This window comes from Aptenodytes forsteri, unplaced genomic scaffold (assembly GCF_000699145.1).
Source record: "Aptenodytes forsteri isolate BGI_AS27 unplaced genomic scaffold, ASM69914v1 Scaffold229, whole genome shotgun sequence".
NCBI classification, from domain to species: Eukaryota; Metazoa; Chordata; class Aves; order Sphenisciformes; family Spheniscidae; genus Aptenodytes; species Aptenodytes forsteri.
This window is the reverse complement of record NW_008795863.1, coordinates 6,764,567-6,778,288: the sequence shown is the minus strand read 5'-3', so window position 1 is coordinate 6,778,288 and position 13,722 is coordinate 6,764,567. Positions and strand designations below refer to the sequence as shown.

The following is a 13,722-nucleotide window of genomic DNA, read 5'->3' as shown; positions in this document are numbered from 1 at the left end:
AAATTTTAGTTTACGTTTGTTTATTGTGATAACATTGTTCTGAACATCAATAAACATTGCACTGAAGTGTGGGTTACTGTACCCAAGATAGTCCAGTCTTAACAAAAACGTCTGTATTGGTATGATCACAGATTTGACAATTTTAAACACGCTACCTTGTTAGTGATTGGGTTGCTTAACAATCAAGTATTCCACATCTTCAACATGAAAATGAAACAAATGATTGAAGAGAGTTTTCCCACCCTCAAAATAAGCCAACGTTTTGACTTTCATCTGGAAGTAGTTAACACTGTAAAAAAAATCCAAAACAATTCCATTCTATTCAGCAGAATTTAACTTTGGAAACTAAAACTTCTTCAGGCAAAAGTGACACTTTAAAGGCATCTCAAATTCACTATGTATTTTTGATGTTTCATTATGAATGTTTCATTATGAATTTGCATTACAGTCATTTAAACAACTCTCATGTATGAAACAACAGCATTTTCTAGAAGACTTGTATGAAACATTAACATGAAATCTCGTCTCTTTATCTTTACCATTAAGCGGATTCAGAGTTTGCTTCAGAAGTTCCGTAACAGAGTTGACACAAGCGTTAAAACTTCTCCAGTTGGAAAAAAAGTTTCAGAAGGAGTATAGTGATGACAGGAAGCTAAGGAAACATGAGCCGAGACCGCACATGCAACTGTGTACTGTTAGGGGCGAGAGCCCAACCTTTTGAAGTACAAACATGCTTGGTACAGTAAAAAAAATAAAATTAAAAATCCAGAAGTGTGTACCACTTAAATTATTGATCGTTAAATCATTACAGAAATGGGTAATGTCCAAGTCACTAACAAGTTTTGGATTGCAATGTTCCTTATTTATTCCCAGATGGGCGTCGTTGAGTCAGCCTTTGACATGGTTCCAACGCTCAGAGGATCTGCATCTTCAACAACACAGTCTTAACAGGGGTGTGCACGCGCCTACAGACGTACACACTTAGAAGTTCCTCTTTCACAGAAAGAATGATTTAGCTTGCGCTAATTTTAAATAAGTATAGCACAACCGGTTCTCAAATATTAGTTTCAGGCCACTTCTCTCAGCTAAGGTAACAAAGGACAGGCTAATGCACAATTCTTATTTACCCCACTTCATATTAATATTGCAGCACAAACCCACAGTTTGATAGAATGAGATGTCTTTTCTAGAGTCAGTAAAGTGCCCGGCAGTCCAAATTACATAGGTATGCCATGACAGGTACAGTGCCTTCATATTCTGTCCTTAAGCGGGGTTAACAAACAATCTGAAAAGCTTCAAATACAAGCCAGATTTAGAAAAACAAAACAAAACAAAAACCCTGCCCTACTCTCATCAGAAATACTCAAGAACACTTTTTATCAAAAAACAACTATCAAAACTGTAGCTGTTACAGAGCAAAAAAGCAAAATTTTTAACTAAGCAACTTTTTCGACATCCCTATAACGCAAAATAACAGATTAGCAGAATGAGGGGCTCTCTACAACCACACAACCCCCGTATTCATACCAGCTTAAGTTACATGCATTTGGAGATATACTTGACACTATTTTTCCACACTGCTCGTTTACTCAAGTCCCCACCTTAAAATCCACAGCTTATCTTTATGACAATCTGAAAAGAGGAATGGAACTGAAGTGAAGAGAAAAAATTAACCAAGTAAAAAGAAAAAATCAACCAAGAAAGATACAGCCAAACCTTGGTAACCATCTGTCCCATTTGGAAACCTGTCCCAGTTTCATGAAGTGCTTTTAGTTTTAGAAAACCTGTGTAATACCAGGGCCACCAAGAATAAATTAGGCATGGTAAAGAAAATTTTGACATCCACGAAGGGCTGTTTTAGGAGAGGCAGCTTCACTCCCTTTCTGTAAAATAGAATCTTTAGATAGACTATTCCATCTTGTAATTAAAATACTTTATCATGTTGGATTCTTATTTATTTTAAAGTATTTAAGTGACTTCAAAGCTCAAATCCCATTGATATTCAAAGCACTTGGTGATCATGAAGATTTCTGTTTCTAATGAAATCTATAGAATAACAGGTAAGAAAAGGGGGGAAAAAAAATACATGGAATGATGTTTGTAAGCTTCTGACAGTAAAAAAAAGAACAAACAAACAAAAAAACCCAAAACCCCAGTAAGAGCAAAATATCCCTTGAGTTGAATCCTGTGAAATCCACTTAAACACTGAGTAGATTGGTGACAGGACCAAGAATTTGCTGAAACAATCACAGGAAGTATTGTTCTCACTGTACAAGAACAAGGATACCTTTCAATTCACTGACACGCATGGCACACCGTGACAGACAGGTATGTTTTCTTTCCCACTCTCATACTCCTGCTTTGAAAGAGAGGTTCCATGTTGATTCTGCTTGTCCCTACTCTTTATTTAATGTTTCATAGACACGGGAATACAGTAGAGTTTTATAAAGAAAAAGTGATTTCATTTATATAGTGATCCAAAAATTATCCCCCCAGGCAGTTTACCAGTTGTCTAGCATTAGCTGGTGTTACATCAGAACTGTGGCTTAAGACTACTCAGCCTGATACAGAACAATACTCCTGGGGGGGGGTTTAAAATCCTCTAAACGTTCTCTTGCAGGTAGCGAAGCAAAGAGAGCTCCTTTCCTACATTCAGCCCAAGTAAGCTGAAGCAGAAGGGCCTGCCCAAGCCGTTTCTGAGAAGAGCAGCCCTGGTGCAGGCACTGCGGCAGGTAGCCATACACATGCCTTCTAAAGATCACTCACACTTCCCAGCACATGCCCCTGCTCCCACTGGGAGCTGTGTACAGGGGAGAGCTCACCCCAGAGCCTGGTGGAAATTCTGGATGTTGCTCCTGGAATGTTCTTTAATGCATGGCCCCAGGAACTTGCTTAAGGAGTGACGGAAAAGACTGTGCGCCCAGAAAGCCCAGGACTGATGTTTAAATGACTGTCGTCCTTAAGCCCTCTGGGCTGGTGGAATCATATATTCTCACCATAGATTTGTCTGAAGGAGGTTAAATGCACTAACTCAACTTAAAAAGCAGAACTACCTTTGCCTTCAAGTATTTTTGGAGAGAGAAATACTAGCTGCTTTTGCAGCTGATAAACACTAGACTTGGAATGCAATTTGTTCACAGGCCCTGATCTGAACCTGAGGAATGACCAGCGTGATGTTTATGAATAACCCAAGAGTTAAAAAAAAAAAAGGAGGGGAAAAAAAAAAGAAAATGAAAAAAAAGGTTTTATTCTGCTCTGCAGCATTTAACCATTCTCATACCTGGAATCTCACTATTTAGCTGCATTTCCTTCCAGCTACTGAAAACCTGCAATACAGAATTCTGGAAAGACCTGCAGTAGACAATTAAAAAATTAAATACGTAATTTTTTTTAGTATTACAATTCCCTGAATATAATCTGTACATACATTTTACTGGCCTATACAGCACACACATATATATGCATCATCTCTGTGTTGAAAAAGGAAATAAAAATGCCAGCTCTTCAACTCTTACAGAAATGTTCAAGATGTTTCTTGATGGAAATTTAACATGACATAGTGCAGCCTGAAAACAACAAGAGCTCTACAAGTATCTGAAGACAACTTTCATTTTAACAAGCTCATGAAATAGTTTAAGCATTGCATGTAAAAAAAGTAATAAGCAGAGTTAGTTTGAGCGTGAATGGTACAAGCACAATCTTGTACGTGTGACAAAAGGCATACTTAAAGAGGAATTTTATGTCTTCAGAGTCTGTCAGGCTAGTAACATCTACACATTTTCTGTATTTTAGCTGAGAAAGAGCACACTGGTCTTAGGTTCTGGCTCCTTTCAAAAATGGCCTAATTGCCCATCTGAACATTAGACCATGTTTTTTATTAATAGGTCTGACATTCTATTTGGCAGTTTCCATACACTTTTTGGCTTCATTTTAGAAAATATACTATTAAGACTAATAATAATTAAAAAAAAAAAAAAATATCTATGTTTACAATAAGGTCTGTATTGATGAAAATGCAAAGTCATAGTTTACCTCAGCATTTAGTTGCCCTGAAGCACTCGGGTACCATGACCATCAATGACAGGCCAATCTCAAGTGCCTTAGAACAGGTACATAAAGACAAGCAATGAAGAAGCAAACGAACAAAAAAAACCAACCAAAGCCCACACAAAAAAATTAGACAGTAGCTTTGCATTTTCTTTGTTTTAAACCAACCCAGTTAAAGTGATTCCTTTAGTAAGACTTATGGTACCAGTATATAAATTAGCATCTTCATTAAGAAAGTTCTTCACATTTAAACTTGAGTAGCTGAATATGAAATTCCATCTCTAGGTGAGAAGTATTTTTCAGGCCAGGTCGTCCATGTTAAGGTCAGGAAGAGGCCCTCTCCAATAGCAAAAGGAGCTGAATTCTGGGCACGGAAATGCAGAACTCTGTTCTTTATTAAGCAATGGGAACACGTGTTCCACAAGCTCACTTAGTCTGTAATACCTACATTAAAAAAGAAGAAAGACCATTATTTAACAGTCTAGTCACTGTTCAACTGTAGCCAAGAAAGAGCTTTAGAAGTCTAGACCAGAATGCTATAGTCAAATAAGGCATTGCTACTGCAGAAGCAATTTTCAATTTTATTTTGTCAGTTTACTTTTCTTTTTGGAAAGTTTCAGTTAAGAATCCAAAGTTGTAAGTCTCTGGCAAATAAGATTTTCACGTGTTGTATGTAATAGGAGATCGAATTATGGTCACAATTGCAATTATTTTGTAATCTCATTCCTAAATGCTTTCTTTAACTGAAATAAAAATGATCTTACGAAGATTTGTTTCCCTTAGTCCGTTCTTGGATCAGTTCACCCTTTGGATTCACAGTAAATATTCTGCAGTCTGGAACTCCCACTTGCATGTAGGCATATACATCCTGCAAAAAGCACGAACAAAAGCACACACTTCAACGTTTCCTTATTGAATGTGATAAAACAAACAATTCCGTGAAGGAATGAGAAAAGCTGATCCAGAAAGGGTACAGTAAAACTGCCCCTTAAAAAAAGCCCCCTAACCAACAGCCAAAAAACAAAACAAAACAAAAACCCAAAACAAAACATTCCCCCCAACCCCTTAATTCCTGTTCCCAAGCCTGGGACCACAAACATGCACAAAATCTATACCACACAATACCATTCCTTGTGGCAATACTCCTCTTAGAATACCCCCCCTCTCTAGCTCAATTACAATAGCATTGATCTGCAGAGAAAATACAGGAACTGTACGATAGGAAAAAGGATTCAAGATTGAGGAGGATTGAATTAATACCCTTAGGTTATAAAGCTGTCAAAAATGCTGAAAAAGCATATGGAAAGGTGGCACATATTTAATAAAATCCTCAGAATACTAACACATCTTTGTAACCTTTCTCATATAAACAGTTCTAGCAGCTTTTATTTAAGGTATCTGCATGTGGGTTTTCCTGACCAAACCCATAAAAGCACCAGTGTCCCATTTCCTTATTCAATTTTAAATAGACACAAAAAGAAAAGCCTATTTCTTTTGCTTCCCAAGTATTTTGTGCATTTTAACCCTTCAATTAGAAAGGGGCAGACTTACATTTGGCCTGTTTCCAAAAGCAGCATAGAAAGGCTGTTTACTGGGAGCAAACAAGTTCTTGATATCATTCAAACATTCGATTTTGAACTTTTCAGGCTTCTTTTCTATTACTTCCCTAAAATAAAATTTCAACAGTCAAATTCTAAATCATGATTTGATAGAGGCTATCCTCCTTTCCCCATTTTTCTGACCTTTATGTTCTCATTGCTTCCTGTTGCTAGCGTTGGTAGTTATATAGACATTGGTCAGTAGTTTTCCAAGAATGATGCAAGAGACAATAAAACATTTGCTGTTTTACAACATCTGTGGTCAAAAATAGGTGAATAACCTGTGCCTAGGCTAAGTAAATGGGATGAAATTCCCAGTTGTGAATGCAGTTTGTGAACTGCTTTTATTGTAGATGACCATCTGAATCAGAAGACCTAATCAAGTGCACGTAAGCTTGTTACAACACCCGCCTCTGACAAAAGAGTGCGGAAGGCCTATTAGCGACCTTAATGGAAGTTGCTGTCATTGCTAGCCATGAATCAGTTGTTTTTACTAAAAAACAAGCAAAACCAAAAAGACTTTTCCACTATTAGCTCTTCCCAGCAAGAACAGGTAGACTACGGCTGGTTCAAAAGATCAACTGAGTTGAACCATAGCTAAACTCTATATTGCTTTTTACGTAGTCGTATATAGAGCACTCCCAATATCACAAGATCATTTAGTATGACAGTCTATATTCCCCAGCTTTTTTTCTTTTCCCTCTATCTTGGGTAGTAGCACTGCACTACAATCCTTGCAGCTGTACTTGAAAAGACAAAATTGTACTGATATTAAAAGAACCTAACAGTAATCAGTCATGGACTAGAGGAATGAAGAAGAGGGAAAATGAGCTGCTCTATGACTGATATTTTGTGTTTTGTAGCCACTTCTAACATTCCCCCAGAAACAGAAGTATACTACACATGAAATTCAGACAAAACAAATAGCTTATAAACGATAACCAGGGGGACATCAATTCTCAGTAGCAAATCCAGCACAGAGTGGAACATTTGGTTACAGCTGTAATGGTCAGCATGCCAAATCTTTTTAATCTGCTTCTTCCTCTGAGATGGGGAGGGAATGGATGTATGAAATCCCACATGCTTACCTATGAAAGGCAGAAAACAAACTGCTGGGTGACAACATGAGAGGGCCCCTGGGGAGAATTGTTCCTTTGTCATTCACCCAGTGCAGGTATCCTCTGGTCATATCTGCCATCCCAATGGCACGGGCGGAACAGTACAGAAACTTGTAGCCATTTCTAGAAAAGAATTATCAACTTAGTTCATGTTCCTGCTGAAGAGTTTCTTTGCAAACGTAAGTATACGGTCATAACAATGTCCAGAGGCACCAGTTTAGGTACTGACTCGTTGCAGTGCTCTGCACACACACAAGGAAAAGACGGTTCCACTGTTAAAAAATCTGCAAGGCATGTAATAGTTCAAATACATGACTCAATCAAAACTGAGAAACAGGAAGTGCAAAAAGAACAGGGATGGTAATACTCAGATTACACAATTAGACGGACTAGATTGTGTTTAAGTAAGTGCCACATTGGTTTTATCCAGCTTCTTTCAGCCCAGCTGTAGGATGATAGCAATTTTTTAAATTATCCGCATCACATAATATTGGATGCCAGATCTCCTCTCTTGGTGGTTGGATTTTTTCAGGTTGTTGACAGAATTTGCAGCGCAGAGTGAAGGACTGGTAACAAGAAGCATTCATCAAGCCCCTGAATTTTTCCTGCAGACTTTGTATGTTCATCTGTTGCGCAATTTGTACGCAGTTACTGCATGCACGAAAGGCTTGAGTGTTTATGTGTATTTTCAAAGACCTGATTGAATCTGGCAAGTAACTCCAAAACTACTCTTCCATTATGCACTGAATAACCTAAACTCTATTTTGTATCTCCCATGGACTGCAAGGGGCCACATACGAAATTTAGCTCTATGTAACAGAGCAAAGGTCATCAAAAGATTCCAAGACTCCAAATATTTTTGGGGAAGAAAGACTACTAAACTTAAAAACACAGATAGAAGTTGATTATTTTAAGTGGATCACGAAGTATTTAACAGTTGATCATCCTGTGATCCTCAGTAGCAAGTATTATTTCTGGCATCGCTATATTTTTTTAAAAATAGTTTGCTAAACAAAGGACCAAATCTGAAAGGGGAGGAAAAATGTAGGTTTATTCTGCCCTAAGTCACTGGACATAAATATTGTAAGGCTGTACACCTCTTAGATGAACAGTACATTTGTAAGGGTGTGGTTCACAACACTTTCGAACTAAGCAAACACCTCACCACTGCTGCAAGGGGGAAGTCATCTTTCCTCTCCTTCCTCCCCTCCTGCAGTCACACAGGCTGCCTCTGCAGGTTCTTCCAGATCACAAGGTGAGCACGTTCAGGTGACTAACCCAGAGAGGGGAAGGGGAAATTGCCGTTTTGCCAGATTACTTTTCTACTGTTTTACTGAACTGCATCGCCTTATACCAGAAGCGCAACAAAGTGACAGAAAACTTGAGCCAGGCCACCAACCTTCCCTTTGTGGCAGTGTCACGTTGTTAATTAGGCTTGTTTCAGAACATGAAATCTATCCTAAGGAGCATTCACTTGAGTTTGGTAGCAAACACATTAAACCACAAAATATTTATGCATTGGAAGGACACGATTTAGGTTTGAACTTAGAAACATGGTACAGTGTAACAGGCTTTGTGATCAACCTGACTTGGTGGGAACAGACATATGCATGACTGTGAGAAGTTATTGCTATTATGGTTCTCTTTTGTAGTCACAACAATATCACACACAGTTTTTAAGAACTAAAATGCAAGATCAAACATTTGAGAAGGGAACTAGTAAAAGTGGTGGCTTCCATTCCCGTAAAAGCATACATCCGGGGTGGGGGGGGGAAACCAACTTAGTTTTGTTTGTGAATGACAGAAGTACCTCACTTCCCAACATTTAGACCAACAAATTGTAATAGATTGCATACTTATTAACAACAATCCAATTACCTGCCCATTAATTCCCAAATTCCAGAAAACCCTAATTGCTTCATAGATTACATACTCACTCGTTTATGGAATGATAGAGTTTTGCAATGCCCTGATGAGTCCAGTCCTTGCCAAGCTGAGGGAGGATCTGTCCTAAAGCATCAGACCTAAAAGCAAAATCAGAGATAGCTGATACTAAAGTGTATGAGTTTTGTTAAAGACAACCACTAACGAATATACAATTTATAATGAGCATTTACAGAAATATCTCTGCAGAAGGTCCTAACTATTTCAAAAGAGAATTAGTAACTACTCCAGAGAGAGCAATTAGTGGGGCCATACAGCACAAGTCAGTTTCCAAGTTAACCTATGGATGCTAAACCTGGAAAAGTCTAACTGAACGGGCAATAGTCATATGGTAAACATTATCACCCTTGCATTATTCTTTTAAAAGGCATTTTCTAGTGTGCTGTAAATGCAAGTACAAATTGAAATCAAAGCAACAAGTGTTTTTCGTGACTGTTAATGAACATCCTTTAATAGTCATCTTAAATCAAGTTTCTTTATCTTATTTTGAAAAGCAGGATAGGATCAATAAAGCAAGATAAAAATATCAAAGAAAAGAAAAAACCCAGTGATACTTACTTGGTTATTGTTCCATCAATGTCCGATATGATGATTTTATCGTTCCAGTTCCAGAGATATATTGTTCCCGCACAACGGCAAGTCCCTTGATACTGAGTTGTAATACTAAACACAACATCATTAGGGCCATCTCTGAGCTTCAACTTGGCCTTTAGAATAAATCAAAATAATTGAAAATACAAGTTGTCCCACTATAAAAATTTTTAGAATCATAAATGAGCTACAGAAAATGGCTTGTATATTCTTCCTCATCTATTTTGATTAACTCATCAAAAAGTGAACCACGGTTGAACACTGGCACAGTTTTGCTGGTAAAGTCTGTTTTGTAGTCTGGGTACATGTTATTTGTCCATAGCTCGTATATCTGCTTACAGCAGCACTGACTGCAGTAGTAATAAAAGATATTTGACTCTCTGCTACGTTTAATTCTTGCTATTACAGTAGACTTACAGTACTTCAAATGGAACTCCCAGTTTGCTCTAGTATGCAATAGTATTTTCTACTTAGTGGATGCTTTCCTCAAAATTCTTCCCTGATGAAGATCATGTATTTAGACAGTAGCAAAGCTAACTTGTAAGTTAGACTGCAATGAATAAACTGCATATCAATTTAAATATACATTATTAGACTGTTAAGATCCCAGGATATCCAAACTGCACAATGTCACTTTTTTGGCAACATCTTAATATAGAAGTTTAATTACAGAACTTTGTAAGAAATTATTTTTTAATCTAAACACAGATTCTTAAAAAAACACAACAGGAAAAAAAATTCCCTGCAGTTGCCCACACTAGCACTGGAAAATACTTGAAATTCCTTTTTAAATTTTAAATTTCCCCATTCCTTTTTTCTACTGCTAGAAAAGTAACCCAAAGATCATTTTTTACTTTGTTAAACGTACTTATATGTTGTTTCTAAAAAGCAGAAAAAGCCCAACTTTTAGAACCCAACAGAGTGGAATTATGAAGCATCCTGTGTACAAGAAAGTCATGCCACTTACTATTTGGTCCGAAGATAGTCTAAGTGATTTCTTGTAAGATGTCATGTTCCCATGGGTTGGATGCTCTGCTGGGGCAGAATCTATTTTCAGGGATTCCTTCAACTCCTGTGATGCTTCATCACTAGAAGAATCATCTTCTGGAGGTCTAACATGACATCAACCAGAACAAATGTAAGCTACGGAAAATCCTTCTTTAACTGCGTAAGATTCTTATGCAAGAGTGATTTCTGCTTATATTGAGGATTTGCTACTAGCCTGATAGCACAGATTAATGAAGTCCATGGTCTAGTGAATGCCCAGATAAAGCTAGCATATGCCAATAAGCAAATAAGACTTGTAATGCATGCTAGTATTGGTGGAGCTCTAAATATTACTATTACTAGCTGGCTCCACGCATGATGAGTTTAGTAGAGACACAGTGTCAAGTGATCACTAATACTGTGTTGATGAATTAGGGAAACTGCAGATGAAAAAGGGATACTGAATGAGTAACAGTGTTTTGTTTTTAAAAAAGCTGCCACAGCTACTACATAATTTAAACTGTGGGTGATAAGTTAGTGGAGTAGCTCACCTTTTAAGGTTATTCACAGACATTTCTCTGCTGATTAGAGACTTCAAGATTAAAAGAAGCATTTAGATTCTCTGAAGTATTTAATCAAGATATTATTTAGTTTCTTAAATCTTTAAGAAACTAACAACACTTACAAGTATTTTGTAAAAACATGGGAGAATATGAATATGCATAATAAATTATCTAGACTGGGACAGTTTTGTGCTAGATACTGCTAGTTTTCAACCACAATCTTGGGCAACTTGTGCACTGTAATTAATGCTATTTTATTGTTTCAATTATTTAGTGTTACAAAAAAATTGCACATGGCTTAAATTATTCATACAATATTAGGCTTTTACAAAAAAAAAAGAATGACAAACAATATCTCAGAAACAATACCACTATATTTACAGAGTAGTGGCCCATTGATAAAGGTTACCATATATGTCTCTGTTGTTCTGTCAGTTATGTTACTATTTAAGAAGTAAACACAATAGGATTTAGGAAATAATTGTAGTGTATTTGTAGTTCCTACAATGTTTGCTGCCACATTATTTTGCTGAATTGTTTGCCAAACACATATGGTTTCTCTTCAGTAGCTTAGAGGAAAATGTTTCTTCCCACAGTAAATTGCTACTGAATTCTTCATTAAAAAAAAAAAAGGAAAAAGGAAAAAGAAAGAAGACACTATTCAGTCCACAGAATAGTCTTCAGACAGGAACACACCTACTATTAACTTGCTCTTTTATAGTTGCTGGCAGTTCATTTGCTATTTGCGTCTCAGTTTTCCCCTCTTTTGCCTCCGGTATCTAAAGCAACATGATAATAAAAAAAAAACATATTGACATTTTAAGCATTTTAAACTGATCCAAGTGAATTCATAGTTCACACTTAAGCAAATAGCTATCATGATAGTACATAAACTATATTAAGTCTCAGAATCGTTCATTCTGTAAATTATTTAAACAGAAGGATGCTTATGAATAAATGATCCATTAAAGCTTTTTATTATTTCAGGAAACAAAACTCTGCATGCCAGAAGTTGAGAACTACTAGTCAGTCTAACATGATGAATTTAGCATTAAAGGAGCTGTCAACCTCTAAGCTTATAAAATTCACTTTTTTTGGGGGAAAGTAAATTTAAGGCACATACTCAAGATTTAGAAAGCTTAATTTAGTCTAAAATGGGGTGTCTCAGCATAACATCTATTATGCAGCACAGCACCTACTTATTTATTTGTGTATACATTCCTAAAACATACTGCAGTAACTAAAGAGTAGCTCTGACAACTGCTTATGGCTTAGAAGAAAGAATTTTAAGAATATTGTGCAAGAGATGAATAAAATAAATTTTGTTGTAGCAACTAGTAACAGTGAATAAAGATGTGATAATTTAAGACTAAATATACAGAAGCAGCTACAGCTACTGCAACACTGAGTAACTCTCAGCTGGCAATCAGTGACACAGAGCTACATGAGCAGTGTTCTGAGGCACTTCTGACAAATTACAGTTTTTTGATTTTTTAACAGCTCAGGAAAGGGTGTGTGTGTGTGGTGTCAAAATAGGTCTCAGTTACCTGTTTAGTCATGCTTTCTCTCTTGCGCCAGAACCACCACCTTCCAGACTTCTTTGGCATCTTTTCTTTGACCCAAGACTCAACAGTAGCCTGAAAAATTAGGCATGTTTTTAATTTGTACAGAAAAACAAAATAAAGAGATAATAATGTGTTACTACATACAAAAATCTTTAAAAAAGTATACATGTATCTATTTACCTTGGGCAAACTCTTCTGAAACACCTGCAAACTCAGAATCATTGGAGCAGCCAACGCCCAGTTGTAATACCTGTTTTAAAACATGTTATTGATAAGATATTACAAAACCTGACTAGAGGTCAATAAATATCAGTGTGCAAACTGCCCTTTTGTTGATGAAAATATGTATTTGCTGCCAACAACTAATATTAAAGTTTTCTGCAAGCAGAGTTATTTTAATATATACAATTCAACATCAGTGGTAATTGCTGAAAAAAATCTCCCTTCAATTATAGCTAAATTTAATGCAAATCTTCAGTTCAAAAATTATTCTCCGAGACTGTGAAACAGATCCATCAAAAACACAAACTGCAATGGAAGCTGAGAAATGCACTCACTTTAAAGGGTAGATTTTAAATGAAATCTTCTATGACTTAATTGCATGATATAGAGAGTTTACCTGTTATAAATCCTTATTACCAAATTAGGATTGTCTATGAGTCCAGGGTTTTCAGCAAATTCATGATAAGTAATAATATGTTCCATGAATTTTTCTGCAAGAGAAGCAGATTTTAATTAAAAACAATAATATAAAATCCCAAGATGTCCGATTAGTTTGTATCTAGGAAAACACTTTCTGTCATTTCAGAGTCTTTGCTGATCTTGCAGCATCACTCAAGATATGCTAATATGGCCTACCTGTCAAGCCTTGTGACTGCCCCCTCAGTAACAGGGAAAGCCTCATACCACTTCAACAGTCACAGTAATGAGAACTAAGGAATTAGAAGAGGAAAGATAAGGAGGAGGTAGGAACTAATTCAGTTTGCAGGCTGGAAAAGAAGAGAGCCATGCTTGTCCAAGCAAGTTTTCTTTAAAAATTATTACGGCAGGTAAGGGGCCTACATACTACACTAAAAGGGGAGGGGGAAGGATGTTGTCAGCTTTTCAGGTTTGTTTAATCACTGACTACTAACAGCATTTTCATGACTAGTGACTATACAAGTTTGCAGAAATTCATGTAGTGTAAGACCCCTGCAAGGAAGACATAATTTTTTCAAATCAAATGCAATATTACTACCATGTTACCAAGACAGCTGTTCTGAGCCTTTATTAATAAGCATTTAAATTTCACTTGATGCATTAGAGACTG

At 36.7% G+C, this 13,722-nt stretch overlaps 1 protein-coding gene across 1 annotated transcript in view; it reads right to left on the bottom strand.

The window, feature by feature from the left end:
* The window catches only part of LPIN2 (lipin 2), a 37,427-nt gene continuing 23,705 nt past the window's right edge, over positions 1 to 13,722 (bottom strand). The window contains exons 10-20 of the mRNA XM_009284121.2: positions 13,033 to 13,126; positions 12,594 to 12,663; positions 12,396 to 12,485; positions 11,545 to 11,627; positions 10,266 to 10,410; positions 9,266 to 9,414; positions 8,701 to 8,787; positions 6,734 to 6,886; positions 5,599 to 5,713; positions 4,812 to 4,915; positions 1 to 4,491 (exon numbers count right to left, since the gene is read on the bottom strand). Coding sequence (XP_009282396.1) covers positions 4,347 to 4,491; positions 4,812 to 4,915; positions 5,599 to 5,713; positions 6,734 to 6,886; positions 8,701 to 8,787; positions 9,266 to 9,414; positions 10,266 to 10,410; positions 11,545 to 11,627; positions 12,396 to 12,485; positions 12,594 to 12,663; positions 13,033 to 13,126 — 1,235 coding nt within the window. The 3' untranslated portion in view covers positions 1 to 4,346. The remainder of the gene's footprint in view (positions 4,492 to 4,811; positions 4,916 to 5,598; positions 5,714 to 6,733; positions 6,887 to 8,700; positions 8,788 to 9,265; positions 9,415 to 10,265; positions 10,411 to 11,544; positions 11,628 to 12,395; positions 12,486 to 12,593; positions 12,664 to 13,032; positions 13,127 to 13,722) is intronic.